At 49.7% G+C, this 16,036-nt stretch overlaps 1 protein-coding gene across 3 annotated transcripts in view; it reads right to left on the reverse strand.

The window, feature by feature from the left end:
• EEF2K (eukaryotic elongation factor 2 kinase) overlaps positions 1-16,036 on the reverse strand; it is an 83,590-nt gene that overhangs the window by 30,544 nt on the left and 37,010 nt on the right. For all 3 annotated transcript variants that reach the window (XM_002826216.4, XM_054533634.2, XM_063717208.1), the window contains 6 exons: positions 12,811-12,911; positions 8,763-8,823; positions 6,881-6,918; positions 6,255-6,426; positions 706-855; positions 217-349 (listed from right to left, as the gene is read on the reverse strand). In XM_002826216.4, the coding sequence (XP_002826262.1) occupies positions 217-349; positions 706-855; positions 6,255-6,426; positions 6,881-6,918; positions 8,763-8,823; positions 12,811-12,911 (655 nt within the window). The remainder of the gene's footprint in view (positions 1-216; positions 350-705; positions 856-6,254; positions 6,427-6,880; positions 6,919-8,762; positions 8,824-12,810; positions 12,912-16,036) is intronic.

Raw genomic sequence — 16,036 nt, forward strand, 5'->3', positions numbered from 1 at the left:
GTGATGGGGGACAGGCAGTGGTGGGCCTCACACACGTGGCCAGGGCAGGTATAAAACATGCTAAGCTGGGAGGCATCAGACATCCAGGCTCCCATCTCCATGATCTTAAAAAAGCACGTACAATGTCTCAGCCTGTTTCCATGGCTGTACAAAGAGCTCAGAGTTTTTAGCAGGGAGCCTGGTTTCTGTGGAAACAGGCTGGCTTTCCCCACCTACCTAGGTTGCCGTCTCCAAAGTCAGTGCCCGTCTCCGTGTGGATCTGTGGGTCGGTGTAGAGATCCCCAACTCCCTGGATGTCCACCACTATCAGCTGATGGCCGGAACGCTCAAACGTGAAGTGGCTGAAGGCCTACAGGGGACAGGAAGGAAAACGAGATGTCAAGAGACAGGCTGAGGGCTGTGCAGGCACTGGCCATGCCTCTGCCCATGCTGAGGGGCTTTCTCTGCAAGGAGTTATATAGAGGAAAAGACAAAGGAAAAAGGCCTCTTCAGTTGGGCAGGGACCTTGGGCTGCAGGTCCTGTGGCCACCTTAGGTGACAGAAGCTGTCATGGGGTAACAGGTCTCCTTCTGAATGCTCCAAGAGGCTTCTCTGAGGGTGAGACTCCAAGCCCACAGGGATCTTCCTCTTTAGGGGCTGAGCCTGGCCAGGATCTCACCCCAAGGGCTGTGGTGGGTAGAGGGTGGAGGTGAGCCCGGGCCTCACCTGCGGCGTCAGGCGGATGTTGTCATCACGGACAAAGCCAGAGTTGGAGTTGTACTTGATGTACTTGCCCTCGATGTAGTGCTCCAGGTGGAAGAGGGGCTTGCCCGGTCTGTCCTTCAGCTCGATGATGCACATCTGCATGATGTCCACCTGGTGGGATGGGGAGTGGGCTCAGGCAGGAGGGCCCAGGCGCACCTCCTCTGAGAAGTGGCAAGGGGAGGGCTAAGAGGAACTCGCCTGCCTGGGCTCAGATCCTGGCTCCATGACTTACAAGCTCTCTATTGCAGGAGCTCCTGATGATGCCCAGAATCTAATCTCCTCTTTTCCTTTCTTTTTTAATTAAAAAATATATATTTTTAGGCTGGGCACGGTGGCTTACATCTGTAATCCCAGCACTTTGGGAGGCTGAGGCAGGCGAATCACTTGAGGTTAGGAGTTTGAGACCAGCCTGGCCAACATGGTGAAATCCTGCCTCTACTAAAAATACAAAAATTAAGGCTGGGCGTGGTGGCTCACACCTGTAATCCCAGCGCTTTGGGAGGCCAAGGTGGGTGGATCACCCAAGGCCAGGAGTTCGAGACCAACCGTGGCCAACATGGTGAAACCCTGTCTCTACCAAAAATACAAAATGAGCCAGGCATGGTGGCACATGCCTGTAATCCCAGCTACTCGGGAGGCTGAGGCAGGAGAATCACTTGAACCCGGGAGGCGGAGATTGCAGTGAGCCAAGACTGCACCACCGCACTCCAGCCCTGAGCAACAAGAGCAAAACTCCGTCTCAAAAAAAAATTAATAAATAAAATAAAAATACAAAACTTAGCTGGGAGTGCTTGTGTGTACCTATAATCCCAGCTACTCAGGGCGTTGAGGCAAGAGAATCACTTTAACCCAGGAGGCAGAGGTTGCAGTGAGCCAAGATCATGTCACTGCACTCCAGCCTGGGTGACAGAGTGAGACTCTGTCTTAAAAAAAAAAAAAATTTATTTTAGAGACAGGGTCTCACTCTGTTGCCCAGGCTGGAGTGCAGTGTCATAATCATGGCTCATTACAGCCTCAAACTTCTGGGCTCAAGTGATCCTCCCACCTCAGCTCCTGAGAAGCTAGGACTACAGGCGTGTGTCACTACACATGGCTCATATCTAAACTTTTTTATAGAGATGAGGTCTCACTATTTTGCCTAGGCTGGTCTTGAACTGGCCTCAAGAACTGGCTTCAAGCAATCTTCTTGTCTTCCAGCATCCTCCCAGAGCATTAGGATCACAAGCTGCAGCCATTGTGCTCAGCTCTGTTTTCCTTTGAGTTTTAAAAGGGTACACAGCCACCCACTAGGGATGACATTGCTAAGCTTCCCTTGCAGCTAAGTGTGGCCACATGACTGTGCCCAGCCAATGGGAAGTGAGCATTGTGATGATGTAACTCCAGCCTGCCCTGTAAGGTGGACTCTGCTTGGGAGCCAGAATTGATTATGTGGTCCATGGCAAACCCGAGGGGATGGCAGACAAAAAAGACCAATGGAATGAGTTCTCTAGATGGCTTCAAGGAGACGAGGCACAAGCCTACCCCAAGCCACCCACCAATGCAAGACCTCCACACAAGTGAAAAAGAAACCATTTCGTGTCCACACATATTTGTGGGTCTGTTTGCTAAGCAACTTAGACTATGCCTTACAGTAAAACTGCGAATTTAGGAACATTTCTGAATTTCACCTCTCTGTGCCTCAGTTTCCTTCCTGCATAAAGAGGGTCTCAGGCTCAGTCTGTGAATTAAATTTATTGATGCAAAAAGAAGCCAGGCAATGTTTGCTTTTATTTTATTTTATATTTTATTGAGACAGAGTCTCACTCTGTTGCCCAGGCTGGACTGCAGTGGCACAAGCTTGGCTCACTGCAACCTCTGTCTCCCAGGTTCAAGCAATTCCTCTGCCTCAGCCTCTCGAGTAGCTGGGACTACAGGCACCTGCCACCATGCCTGGCTAATTTTTGTATTTTTAGTAGAGATGGGTTTTACCATGTTGGCCAGGCTGGTCTTTAACTCCTGACCTCAAGTGATCCGCTCCCCCCTCCACCCTCCGGGCCTCCCAAAGTGCTGAGATTACAAGCATGAGCCACTGTGCCTGGCAACTCATTTTTATCAGGAGCTACAATTCTAGAGAAATATAAACCAACCTCTAAACAGCAGTTTTCTCCCTGCAATGGGAAATTATAGGGAACTTTGACATTCCTTGCTGATTTTTTTTTGTTTTTACAAAGTCTATGTTTAATTTTGTACACAGAAGAAAATATATAAATAGTGCATATGGTTTGTAAAGTGGAGTAGGGTAGATTAGGGACTCTAGCTTGCACCTCTTGCCCTGTTACACAAGGACTCATCCTTGGTTCCCATGTCTCCCTCAATGCCACCTCCTGGGAGGATTAGGTCCAGGTTTCCCAAGGAAACGACCATCCATGGAGAGTGGATCACCAGACACGCAGACAACAGCTACAGAGGCCGAAGGTGTCGTGATCTGAGAGGTGAGAACTTGCCCCAAACGCAGCCTCAGTTGGTTCTGGGAACCGGCCTGAGGGGAAGGCAGGGAGCGGCGGTTCTCAAAGGGTTCTGCCCCAAAGGCTGGTTCCATCCCTACAAGGAAACTTATAGCAGGGCCACCTGCTGGGCCAGAGGGCTCCCTGTGCGAGGGGCAGTGGCACAGCCACAGTGGACAACCAGCACCTCCTCAAACAACCACGTCTCTCTCCCTCCCTTAAGTCAACCACATTATTACTACTGCTACTACTACTACTACTATTTGGGGATGGAGTCTTGCTCTGTCACCCAGGCCGGAGTACAGTAGCCCAATCTCAGCTCACTGCAGCCTCCGCCTCTCGTGTTCAAGTGATTCTCCTGCCTCAGCCTCCCAAGTAGCTGGGATTACAGGCGTGCACCACCATGCCCAGCTAATTTTGTATTTTTAGTAGAGGCGGGGGTTTCACCATGTTGGCCAGGCTGGTCTCGAACTCCTGACCTCAGGTGATCCGCCCACTTCAGCCTCCCAAAGTGCTGGGATTACAGGCATGAGCCACTGTGCCAGGCCTACCACAGTATTATTTACTGGACACCTAGGCGCTAGGAGACAGCAGTGAACAAGATAAAATAAAATCTCTGCCTTTAGGGGAGAGAAGCACCTAAAATATTAACTAAATGAATGACACACTAACTGCTCCAAAGAACAGAAAAAAAAAAAAAAAAAAAACTAGAATGATGTGACAGAGGTGACTGGGGCAGAGGGACCGCTTCTTAGGGTTGTCTGAGATGGGCTGGCTGAGGAGGTGACACAAGATCTGAGACCTGAACTATAAGAAGGAGCTAGCCATGCAAGCATTACGGTGACACAAGATGCCGGCCAAGCCCACAGCCAGGGCCAAAGTTTTGGGGCAGGAACAAGCTTGTGGAGGAAGAGAAAGGAGGCCAGGCTGGAAGGCTGCAAATTGCAGAGGAAGCCACAGCCCCGCAGGGTGGGGACTGTGGCTTCTTGTGCCTGCCTCAAGTATGCTTCATCAAGGGCTCTGCAAACAGCAGGTGCTCAATAAATTCTGCACACCCAGGAGACTGTGCCTTGTATGTAGTAGATGCTCAAGCTGTGGAAGATCTGAGCTGTGGGCTCATGCAGGGCAGAGGCATGGATCCTTCCTCAAATGACGAAAGGCAACAGGGAATTCTGCTTGGCCTCAGTCACTCATCACCCTAGGGGCTGAAATGAAGATGCCAACCTAGCAGGGGGTTGAAAAGCCTGCATTTGAGCCCTGGCTCCAGCTCTGCCTGGTTGGGCAAGTCATTTAGCCTCTTTGAGCCCAGGGTTTCCCAAACAGCAGACATACTATCCACTCTGATATGGTTTGGCTGTGCCCCCACTCAAAGCTCATCTTGAATTGTAGCTCCCATAATTCCCACGTGTTGTGGGAGGGACCTGGTAGGAGATAATTGAATCATGGGGGTGGTTTCCCCCATACTGTTCTCATGATAGTGAATAAGTCTCACGAGATCTGATGGTTTTATAAGGGGAAACCCCTTTTGCTTGGTCCTCAATCTCTCTTGTCTGCCACCAGGTAAGATGTGCCTTTTGCCTTCCGCCATGATTGTGAGGCCTCCCCAGCCATGTGGAACTATCTGTCCATTAAACCTCTTTTTCTTTTATAAATTACCCAGTCTTGGGTATGTCTTTATCAGCAGTGTGAAAACGGACTAATATACATTCCCAGCTCTTTCTTCTGCTTTTTCTTGGGAATCTCACCTTTTCCAGTCTCAGTCCCTGTGGTCTGGGTGGAACACCTACATTCCTAGCTCTAAGGGCAGGCACATGGCTAGGGTGTGCCCAATCTGCATATTCCCGCCCCTTGGCCACTGTGATTGGCTCGGCAATAGGGATCTGACTTAATCAGAGCCAATGAAACCCAGCTCTGGGACTTTTATTGGAACTTCTGGGGAAATAGGTTTTGTCATTCCAACAAGAACTTGGGCCTGCTGGGGGCCAGAGTGCTACCGCTAGTGCAGAGGCTGCCTGAGAATGATGCCAACCCAGAAGAACACCCAGGCCAGAGATGGAGGAAGATTCTGACAACCTCAGTTTAATCCTGAATCCAGCCGTGCCTGTGGCCAGCATTATTTTTCAGTTACATAAGGCAATGAATTCCCTTTTTGGATTAAGCAGTTTGAGTGGGTTTCTGTCATTTGCAAACAAAAATCCTGACTAATAGATCCCATCTGTAATTGAGGGTAGAAACATTCCAACCTCAGAGCTCTGTTTTCAGGAATAAATGACTTTGGAACAAGTGCAATGGCTCATGCCTGTAAGCCCAGCCCTTTGGGAGGCCGAGGTGGATGGATTGCTTGAGGCCAGGAGTTTGAGACCAGCCTGGGCAACATGGCAAAACCCTTTCTCTACAGAAAATACAAAAATTAGCTAGGCATGGTGGCATACCCTTGTAGTCCCAGCTACTTAGGAGGCCGAGCTGGGAGGATTGTTTAAGCCCAGGAGGTTGAGGCTGCAGTGAGCTGTAATCACGCCACTGCACTCTGGCCTGAGCAACCAAGAAAGATCCTGTCTCAAAAAAAATAAAAATAAAATAAATGACTTGGTTCATCATGCTCAGTAAACAGTGGTTGTTATTAGCTACTATTAAGAAGGTGAAAGAGGCCGGGTATGGTGGCTCACACCTGTAATCCCAGCACTTTGGGAGGCCAAGGCAGGCAGATCACTTGAGGTCAGGAGTTCGAGACCAGCCTGGCCAACATAATGAAACCCCATCTCTACTAAAAATACAAAAATTAGCCAGACATGGTGGCAGGCACCTGTAATCCCAGCTACTGGGGTGGCTGAGGCAGGAGAATCGCCTGAACCTGGGAGATGGAGGTTGCAGTGAGCCAAGATCATGCCACTGCACTCCAGCCTTGGTGCAAGACTTCATCTCAAAAAAAAAAAGAAGGTGAAAGAGGGATTCACCATGGCCCTCTTTCCCAGACAATGTGCCCAGCTGCCCTGGCATGGAAAGGGGGCAGGCAGTGGGGCCACGCACCTGCTTGGGGGGCTTGTGCCGATTATACTCCTCCCCCCAGAGCTTGGCCTCCATCTGTAGACGCACGTCCTCAAAGTACACATCCCGGTCTACGGGCTCGATGTAGCGCTTCGCCACATAGTTGGAGGCTCCCTTCCACTGCTGGGCATGCAAGAAGTTGGAGAGCTTCTTCCTGTGGGGAGAGGCAGCAGGGGGCCTACCTGGGTACTCTGGGGTTCACCAGGGACACAGCCCTGGTCCGCAGGACAGCAAGACCATGTCTGACCTGGGTGGGTGGCTGGCAGCAGGAACAAAATGCAGGAGGCAGGAAGGACGTCCCCACCCCTCTGCATCATTCAAAGAGCTGGGACAGGGGGATTAAAGGTCACTGTTAAAGGTCTCCTATCCCATTTCCTTTGACCTCCCAACACCAGGGCAGAGTGAGGTGTTCCCTGTTCTTCCTGAGCCCATCGTCACAGCCAGGCCCAACGTGTGGCCCGAGGGAGACCAAATGGACAGGAACCGGGGCTACAAGAAGGCAGAGGCCCCTGGCTCCATTCCTTGGCTGAAAATGTCCCAATGCCTCAGCTCTTAGGAGCCTGGGGGGACTCTGGGCAGGGCCCCAAGAGGCAGGTTGAGTCACTTACGTCCGGAAGCACTCCCTCATTGCTCCTCGGCCGAAGGGCTGAAAGACACCACACACAGAGTGTTATCAGTCCCCATGCCCCACCCAAAAGGGACCCTAAGACAGGAGGTGCTCTCCTTACATGCCACCCATCAAATGGGTGCCCTGGGCCTCATCTCAATCCTGAAATCCCCGGGGATCTCCCTCCTATGTCTCAGCACCAAAGCCATAGAGGCCTTCCAACCCAGAGGCTGCCAGGATGACAAGGACCCCCCCATTCCTCCACCCCAGCTGAAGGGAAGAACCCATAGAGGCAGGATGATGGCAGAGGGACAGTGCATCTCAGAGGACGTTTACACAGCCCTGACTGTAAGAGAAAAAAAATGGAGATAACCTATGTGTCCAGCAACAATATACTGGAAAAATCAACCAGGTGTATTCCTTCAATGAAATACCATGCAGCGATGAAAACCAATGCAAAATGTTGACCAAAAGAACACTTGCAGTGCCAGGAGCAGCGGCTTATGCCTGTAATCCCAGAATTTTGGGAGGCTGAGGCAAGAGGATCGCTTGAGGCCAGGAGTTCAAGAACAGCCTGGGCAACATAGCAAGACCTCCCTCTACAAAAATTTTAAGGCTGGGCACAGTGGCTCATGCCTGTAATCCCAGCACTTTAGGAGGCCGAGGTGGGTGGATCACCTGAGGTCGGGAGTTCGAGACCAGCCTGACCAATATGGAGAAACCCTGTCTCTACTAAAAATAGAAAAATTAGCCGAGCGTGGTGGTGCATGCCTGTAATCCTAGCTACTTGGGAGGCTGAGGCAGGAGAATTGCTTGAACCCAGGAGGCAGAGGTTGTGGTGAGCCAAGATTGCACCATTGTACTCCAGCCTGGGCAACAAGAGCAAAACTCTATCAATAACCAAAAAAAAAAAAAAAATTTTGAAAAAATTGACTGGGTGTGATGGGGCATGCCTGTAGTCCGAGCTACTCGGGAGGCTGAGGTGGGAGAATTGCTTGAGCCCAGGAGTTCAGGGCTGCAGTGAGGCAAGATCATGTACCCCTACACCCCAGCCTGGGCAGCAGAGCAAGACCTTGTCTCTAAAAAAGAATACCTGTTGTATGTCCCCCCACTTATATGAAGCAAAAAAAATAGGGAAAAGTAATCTAGGGTGATAGAATTCAGAGGGGTGCTTACCCTGTGGGTATGGGAGGAGTGACTGAGGGGGCTTGGGCAGGCTGGTTGCCTTCTGTTTGTTGATACTGGCCGCTGGTAAGGCAGTATGCTCATTTTGTGACAACTCAGCAAGCTGTACACTTTTCTGTGTATATTGTATATTACACTAAAACAAAGTTTCACAAAGCAATCCTAACCTCAATATGCAGGAAATACTCTATTTTCTAGTCTTTTTTTTTTTTTTTCCTTCAAAAGGCTGGTTATATTTTTAGTAGAGATGGGTGTGGTGGCTCATGCCTATAATCCCAGCACTCTGGGAGGCCGAGGCAGGAGGATCATTTGAGCCTAGGAGTTTGAGACCAGCCTGGGCAACATAGTGGAACCCAAGTCTCTATAAAAAATTAAAAAATTAGCCAGACGTGGTGGTGTGTACTTGTGGTCCCAGCTACTTAGGAGGATAAGGTGGGAGGATGGCTTGAGCCCAGGAGGTCGAGGCTGCAGTGAGCTGTGATCATGCCACTGCACTCCTGGGCAATAGAGCGAGACCCTGTCTCAAAAAAAAAAAAAAAAATGCTGGCTGCAACCAATTAATAAACAATAACAAAGAATCCCTCGAAGTTACAAAAATTAAATAAAGTGGGAGTGGGAGAGAAGGGTGCACAGACCAAAGTCAGCTGCAGAAAGTCTTTGCTCAGCCCTGTCCCCACGGGGCTCAACGCCCTGCTCACCTGAGACGCCATCTTGATCAGAACTTCATCATCCAGCCATTCCCCGGTGACAGCGTTGTACCTGCAGAGACCCATCCACCACAGGGCACAGTGTCCATCACATGGTCCTGTTCCTCACTGGCTAAAGGCCAAAGACCCTTCTGGGCTCCCCACTGACCTCAGAACCAACCCACTCTCTACCTGGGCCCATAGCCCAGCCAACCTCCTGGGTTGAGTTGTAGACATTGTCCCTCCCTCCAAAGTCCCAACACGCTGGTCTCCGATCCTTTCCTCAAACCCACTGCTCCCTCTCTACCATGTCCCCCATTCCCATATCCCCAGCACTCACTGCTGTGCTGTTTACTGGCTTGTTCTGCATCTGGGGCCCCCACTGGACTGTAACCCCACAAAAGCAGACCCATGTCTGTCTTAGTCATCCAGGACCCAGTGTGTGTGGATGCTTAATAAATACACATGGCCGGATGTGGTGGTTCACGCCTGTAATCCCAGCACTTTGGGAGGCTGAGGCAGGCAGATCATGAGGTCAGGAGTTTGAGACCAGCCTGACCAACAAGGTGAAACTGTGTCTGTACTAAAAATACAAAAATTAGCCAAGCATGGTGGCGCATGCCTGTAATCCTAGCTACTCAGGAGGCTGAGGCAGGAGAATCGCTTGAACCCAGGAGGCGGAGGTTGCAGTGAGCCGAGATCGCACCATTGCACTCCAGCCTGGGCTACAGAGCGAGACTCCATCTCAAAAAATAAAAAATAAAAATAAAAATACATACATACATAAAATAAATATACAAGGTGGATGAATGACTGAATAAATAATATCCTGATCATAACTGGTCTCCGTAACAAATGGCATGGCCCAGGGAGGGGAGGTGGTGGTGGTGCCCTCAATCTTGCCAGGCAGCTGGGCACATCTCCCGAGAAGTAACAGCCACACACAGTGGTGGGTAGGGGTCCCGTCTCTCAGTCTAGACAGGAGAAGGGCTGCCGGTGTACGGGTAGAAAGGAGTGATCTCTTTCCTCCCCATCATAAGGGTCATGGACAACAGCCCAGTTTTATGTGACATGGAAGCCTTCAGAATGAAGACTCAAAGATACAGAACAAATCCGATTTTATGCTGAGGTTCAGTGAAGCAGGGATGGCGTGGAGCAATGTGATTGGGCAAAAAGGAGATGAGCTAATGGTAACAGACTGAGTGGGCCAGCAAGGCCTGTTCTGATTCTTCTTGGCCACCCTGTTATAGCATTTCCTTCTCTTGTGTATGGAGTAGGACCCCTTTGGAATGAGGGTCTCATTCCATAATTTATTTATGGCCAGCTATTGCACAGAAAATTCGTGTAAGGTTAGAGAATTTTTTTTTTTTTTTTTTTTTTGACACAGAATCTCCCCGTCACCCAGGCTGGAGTGCAGTGGAGCAATCTTGGCTCACTACAACCTCCACTTCTTGGGTTCAAGTGATTCTCCTGCTTCAGCCTTCCGAGTAGCTGGGATTACAGGTGTGCCTGCCACCATACCAAGCTAATTTTTTTTGTATATTTGTAGATATGGAGATTCACCATGTTGGCCAGGCTGATCTTGAACTCCTGGCCTCAAGTGATCCACCTGCCTCGGCCTCCCAAAGTGCAGGGATTACAGGCGTGAGCCACTGCACCTGGCCTAGAGTAGTATTTTTAAGCTTTATGGCTGGCTTTGGGAAAAAGGGGTTCTAGTTTCTATGACTGGTAGTGGGGAAGGGCAATTCTAGTTTCTTTTTTTTTTTTTTTTTTTGTTGAGATGGAGTCTCGCTCTGTCACCCAGGCTGGAGTGCAGTGGGGCGAACTCAGCTCACTGCAACCTCTGTCTCCTGGGTTCAAGCAATTCTCCTGCCTCGGCCTCCCGAGTAGCTGGGATTACAGGCACATGCCACCATGCCCAACTAATTTTTGTATTTTTAGTAGAGATGGGGTTTCACCATATTGGCCAGGCTGGTCTCGAACTCCTGATCTCATGATCTGCCTGCCTCAGCCTCCCAAAGTGCTGGGATTACAGGCGTGAGCCATCGCACCCGGCCAATTCTAGTTTCAATGGCTTGCTTAAGGGGACAACGAGGGGTGAGAGACAGGAGGGCAGGAGAAGGTCAGAGAGAGGCTATTTCTGAAGCCTTCACTTTGGGGTATCATTTTCTGAGCCCCAGTACCAGGTTGTATGATGGTAAATATATATTTTGTTTTAGATTCCACTTCCTGGCATGCAACTCTGAAAGTCCTTGGAATCTCCAAAGTGACGTCTTTTTTTTTGAGACTGAGTCTCACTCTGTCACCCAGGCTGGAGTGCAGTGGCACGATCTCAGCTCACTGCAACCTCTGTCTCCCAGGGTTCAAGCAAGTCTCCTGCCTCAGCCTCCTGAGTAGCTGGGATTACAGGCGCCTATCACCACGCCCGGCTAAATTTTTGTATTTTTAGAAAAGACGGGGCTTCACCATTTTGGTCAGGCTGGTCTCGAACCCCTGACCTCAAGTGATCCACTCACTTTGGCCTCCCAAAGTGCTAGGATTATAGGCATGAGCCACCATGCCCAGTCTTCTTCTGTTCCCTTTGTAACATCCTTTATAATAAATTAGTAAATATGAGTAAGTGTTTCCCTGAGTTCTGTGAGCTGCTCCAGCAAGTTAATCAAACCCAAGGAGGGGGTCATGGGAACCCTGACTTATAGCTGGTCAGAAGCACAGGTGGAACCACTTGGGGCTTGCGATCAGCAGTAAAAGTCGGGGACGGTCTTCTAGGACTGAGCCTTCAACCTGTGGGATCTGATGCTATCTCCAGGTAGATGGTGTCAGAATTGAACTGAATCATAGGATACCCAATTCAAAACTCCTCTAATTCCTTCAATTAGAGGAACAGAATCAGAGGCACATCTGCTGGTGTCCACTGCAGATCTGATTACTGCTTGTGGGTGGGGAGAAACCTCCACACATTTTGAGCTCACAGAAGCATTCTGTGTTGTAAGGGTACAGTAGGTGAAATTAAGTTTGTTTTTGCCATAGATAGGTGCATACCTAAGGCAGAGAGAGCTTGGAGAGGGTTCAGGGAACATTTCCATCTCTCCTTTCCCAGAGTAAATAGCCCCTGGGCCTGGCCAGGCCTCACACAAGTTTTCCTGGTGGAAATCTCCTCAGCTCAATGGATCCCTAAAGTTTGAAACCTCCCTCCAGGCTGAGGTGTTCTTAACTCTAGTTGGAGGTTTCCGTTAGCGCACCTCTCAGCCAGGGCAGACTCCAGAACACCCCACCCTCGGTGAGAACAGGTTTCCCAGAGCCTGATGCCTCCACCAGGAAAAACAAGCAGAGGCCTGGCAGGTTAACCTCCCCTAGGCTCAGAGGGAGGAAAGCTCTCCAGAGCTGCACAGTTGGCACCGGCCCAGGGCAAGTATAGTTGATGCTTGAATGACATGGGTTTGAAGTGCGTGGGTCTACTTATAAATGGACTTTCTTCAATCAATATATTGGAAAATGTTTTAGAGATTTGCAACAATTTTATTTTTGACATGGAGTGTTACTCTGACGCCCAGGTTGGAGTGCAGCAGTGCTATATCAGCTCACTGCAACCTCCACTTCCTGGGTTCAAGCGATTCTCCTGCCTCAGCCTCCTGAGTAGCTGGGATTACAGGTGCCAGCCACCATGCTTGGCTATGGCTAATTTTTGTATTTTTAGTAGAGATGGGGTTTCACTATGTTGGCCAGGCTGGTCTTTAACTCCTGACCTCAAGTGATCTGCCCATCTCAGCCTCCCAAAGTGCTGGGATTACAGGTGAGAGCCACCTCACCCGGCCAGAGATCTGCAACAATTTAAAAAAACTAGCTCAGTCTAGCCTAATAGGTACCTTGTGAGAACCACGAGAAGGATTCAGTGAGGTAGTGCACCGGGCCTTAAGCATGCATTAGCACTCCAATATTAGCTGCTGTTATGATTACTCCCTTCCCCTGACCCCCAAGAGTACTTAGGCCTCCCTGATTGGGAGCAGAAGCTGGACGTATAGCTCCCAGGACTCCTCGAGACCCCACACAAGCTGCTCACCTGTGTCGAGTAGCACGTTCGGTGGCAATGTCTTCCAGGTGGAACTCAGCCCAGGGGTCGGGCATGTGCTTAGCCTTCTGGATTGCGTGCTTCCAGGCTTCCTGTGGAAGGCAAAGGGGAAGGTAGGAACATCAGGCCCAGGTCAGGGGCTTTGGGGACAGCGCGGGCTCCTCCCGCCCTGTTATTTCCTCTGGAGAGGCAGACAGTATTAAGACAGAGAGAGACTCCTGTCTAGTAGTCTTTCAGGAACACAGTCCCCAAAAGAACCTACCTGCACTCACAGGCACAGCCTCCCTGTGGGCAGAAATGGCACATCTTAACTACACAATACTTGGATCAAAGAGTTGAGAATGAAAATAGGATACCATTCCCCCATTCAGGTTGGCTAACATTTCATTATATATATATAGTATAGGATATATATATACACACACACAATACATATATAGAAACAGAGTATAACGTATATATATATAGAAACAGAGTCTCACTCTGTCACCCAGGCTGGAGTGCAGTGACGTGATCTTGGCTCGCTGCAACCTCCACCTCCCGGGTTCAAGCGATTCTCATGCCTCAGCCTCCCAAGTAGCTGGGATTATAGCCACCACGCATGGCTACTTTTTGCATTTTTTGGTAGAAACAAGGTTTCACCACATTGGCCTGGCTGGTCTTGAACTCCTGACCTCAAGTGATCCACCCGCCTTGGCCTCCCAAAGTGCTGACATTACAGGCATGAGCCACTGTGCCCGGCCTCTTTTTTTTTTTTTTTTGAGACAGGGTCTTACTTTGTCGCCGAGGCTGGAGTGCAGTGGTGCAATCTCGGCTCACTGCAACCTCTGCCTCCTGGATTCAAGCAATTCTCCCACCTCAGCCTTGTGAGTAGCTGGAGCTACAGGTGCACACCACTATACCTGGCTAATTTTTGTACTTTTTGGTAGAGACGGGGTTTCGTCATGTTGGCCAGGCTGGTGTCAAACTCCTGACCTCAAGTGATCCACCAGCCTCGGCCTCCCAAAGTGCTGGGATTACAGCAGGTTGGCAATTATTTTAATGAGATGAAACATTTTAGCGAGTGCTGGCCCGGATATCAGGGAACGGGTATCCTCACACACCATCGGGGGTATAAAACTTTTCTAGGCTGGGCTGGGTGCAGTGGCTCGTGCCTGTAATCCCAGCATTTTGGGAGGCCGAGGCAGGCGGCTCACCTGAGGTCAAGAGTTTGAGACCAGTGTGGCCAACACCGTGAAACCCTGTCTACTAAAAATACAAAAATTAGCTGGGCGTGGTGGCACACGCTTGTAATCCCAGCTACTCGGGAGGCTGAGGGAGGAGAATCGCTTGAACCCAGGAGGCGGAGGTTGTAGTGAGCCGAGATTGTGGCTGAGGGAGGAGAATCGCTTGAACCCAGGAGGCGGAGGTTGTAGTGAGCTGAGATTGTGCCATTGCACTCCAGCCTGAGTGATAGAGGGAGACCCTGTCTCAGGAACAAAAAAAAAAAAAAAAAAAAGGCTGCATCTCTGGTGGAAATTCTTGACCCTACCAGACCCAATGACCTCTTTTTATAATAAATATTGTATAACACTCCATTTTACTGCCCTATATGAAATTCATAGATAACATAAATTTCTAAGCTCAGAGCTAGAACCATGCCAAAGATATGTTGCCTTTTTTATTTTTTATTTTTTTTTCAGGAGACAGGGTCTCACCCTGTCCCCAGGCCGGAGTGCGATGGCATGATCACAGCTCAGGTGATCCTCTCACCTCAGCCTCCCGAGTAGCTAGGACCCCACCCAGGCTGAGCCACCATACCTGGTTAATTTTTTAATTTTCTGTAGGGACAGGGTCTCACCATATTGCCCAGGCTGGTCTTGAACTTCAAGTGATCCTCCCACCTCAGCCTCCCAAAGGATATGCCGCCTTTACACATAACATAGCATTTAACTCTGGCCTCAGATAATTATGAAATGATTCCCATGAGCTGTTCCAAGGTCTTGTGGGATGCAGGAAAATTCATCGTGCAGAACAGCCCTGTTTCAGGGTTGCTGGCATTCCCGGCCTTCCGTAACTCTGTGCCAGCAGTGCCCACCACCCCATCATTATGATGACCCAAAAGAACTCCCAAATCTATCAAAACCTATTGACAGTGGCCGGGCATGGTGGCTCACACCTGTAATCCCAGCACTCTGGGAGGCCGAGGCAGATGGATCATCCAAGGTCAGGAGTTCGAGACCAGTCTGGCTGACATGATGAAACCCCGTCTCTACTTTAAAAAAAAAAAAAAAAAAAAAGCCGGGTGCATACCTGTAATCCCAGCTACTCGGGAGGCTGAGGCAGGAGAATCGCTTGAACTGGGAGGCGGAGGTTGCAGTGAATGGAGATCAGGCCACTGCACTCCAGCCTGGGTGACAGAGCGAGACTCTGTACCCCCCCAAAAAAAGAGTCCAGCTTCCCAAGGACTCAGCCCAATACCTCATCCGCAGCACTAGGTCCTGCTCAAAATAGAAGCAGCTCAGGCAGTGGAGCTGGGCCTTCCAATACACACACACAGAGCCCAGGCCTCTCACTCTCTCTTTTGTTTTTGCTTTCTTTTGCTTTCTTTCTTTTGCTTTCTTTTGTTTTTGGGTTTTTGTTTTGTTTTGTTTTTTAAATAGGAACAAGGTCTCTCTCTGTTGTCCAGGCTACGTGGCAGTAGTGTGATCATAGCTCTCTGTAACCTCAAAACTCCTGGGCTCAAGCGATCTTCCTGCCTCAGCCTCCTGAGTAGCTGGGACTACACTTGTGTGTCACCATGCCCAGCTAATTTTTTTTTTTTTTTTTTAAGAATTTATTGATGATTCTTGGGTGTTTCTGGGAGAGGGGGATATGGCAGGGTCATAGGATAATAGTGGAGAGAAGGTCAGGAGATAAACACATGAACAAAGGTCTCTGGTTTTCCTAGGCAGAGGTCCCTGCGGCCTTCTGCAGTGTTTGTGCCCCCGAGTACTTGAGATTAGGGAGTGGTGATGACTCTTAAAGAGCATGCTGCCTTCAAGCATCTGTTTAACAAAGCACATCTTGCACCGCCCTTAATCCATTTAACCCTGAGTTGACACAGCATATGTTTCAGAGAGCAGGGGGCTGGGGGAAAGGCCATAGATCAACAGCATCCCAAGGCAGAAGAATTTCTCCTAGTCAGAACAAAATGGAGTCTCCTATGCCCACCTCTTTCTACACAGACACAGCAACA

The sequence above is a fragment of the Pongo abelii genome, chromosome 18 (assembly GCF_028885655.2).
Source record: "Pongo abelii isolate AG06213 chromosome 18, NHGRI_mPonAbe1-v2.0_pri, whole genome shotgun sequence".
Lineage (NCBI taxonomy): Eukaryota > Metazoa > Chordata > Mammalia > Primates > Hominidae > Pongo > Pongo abelii.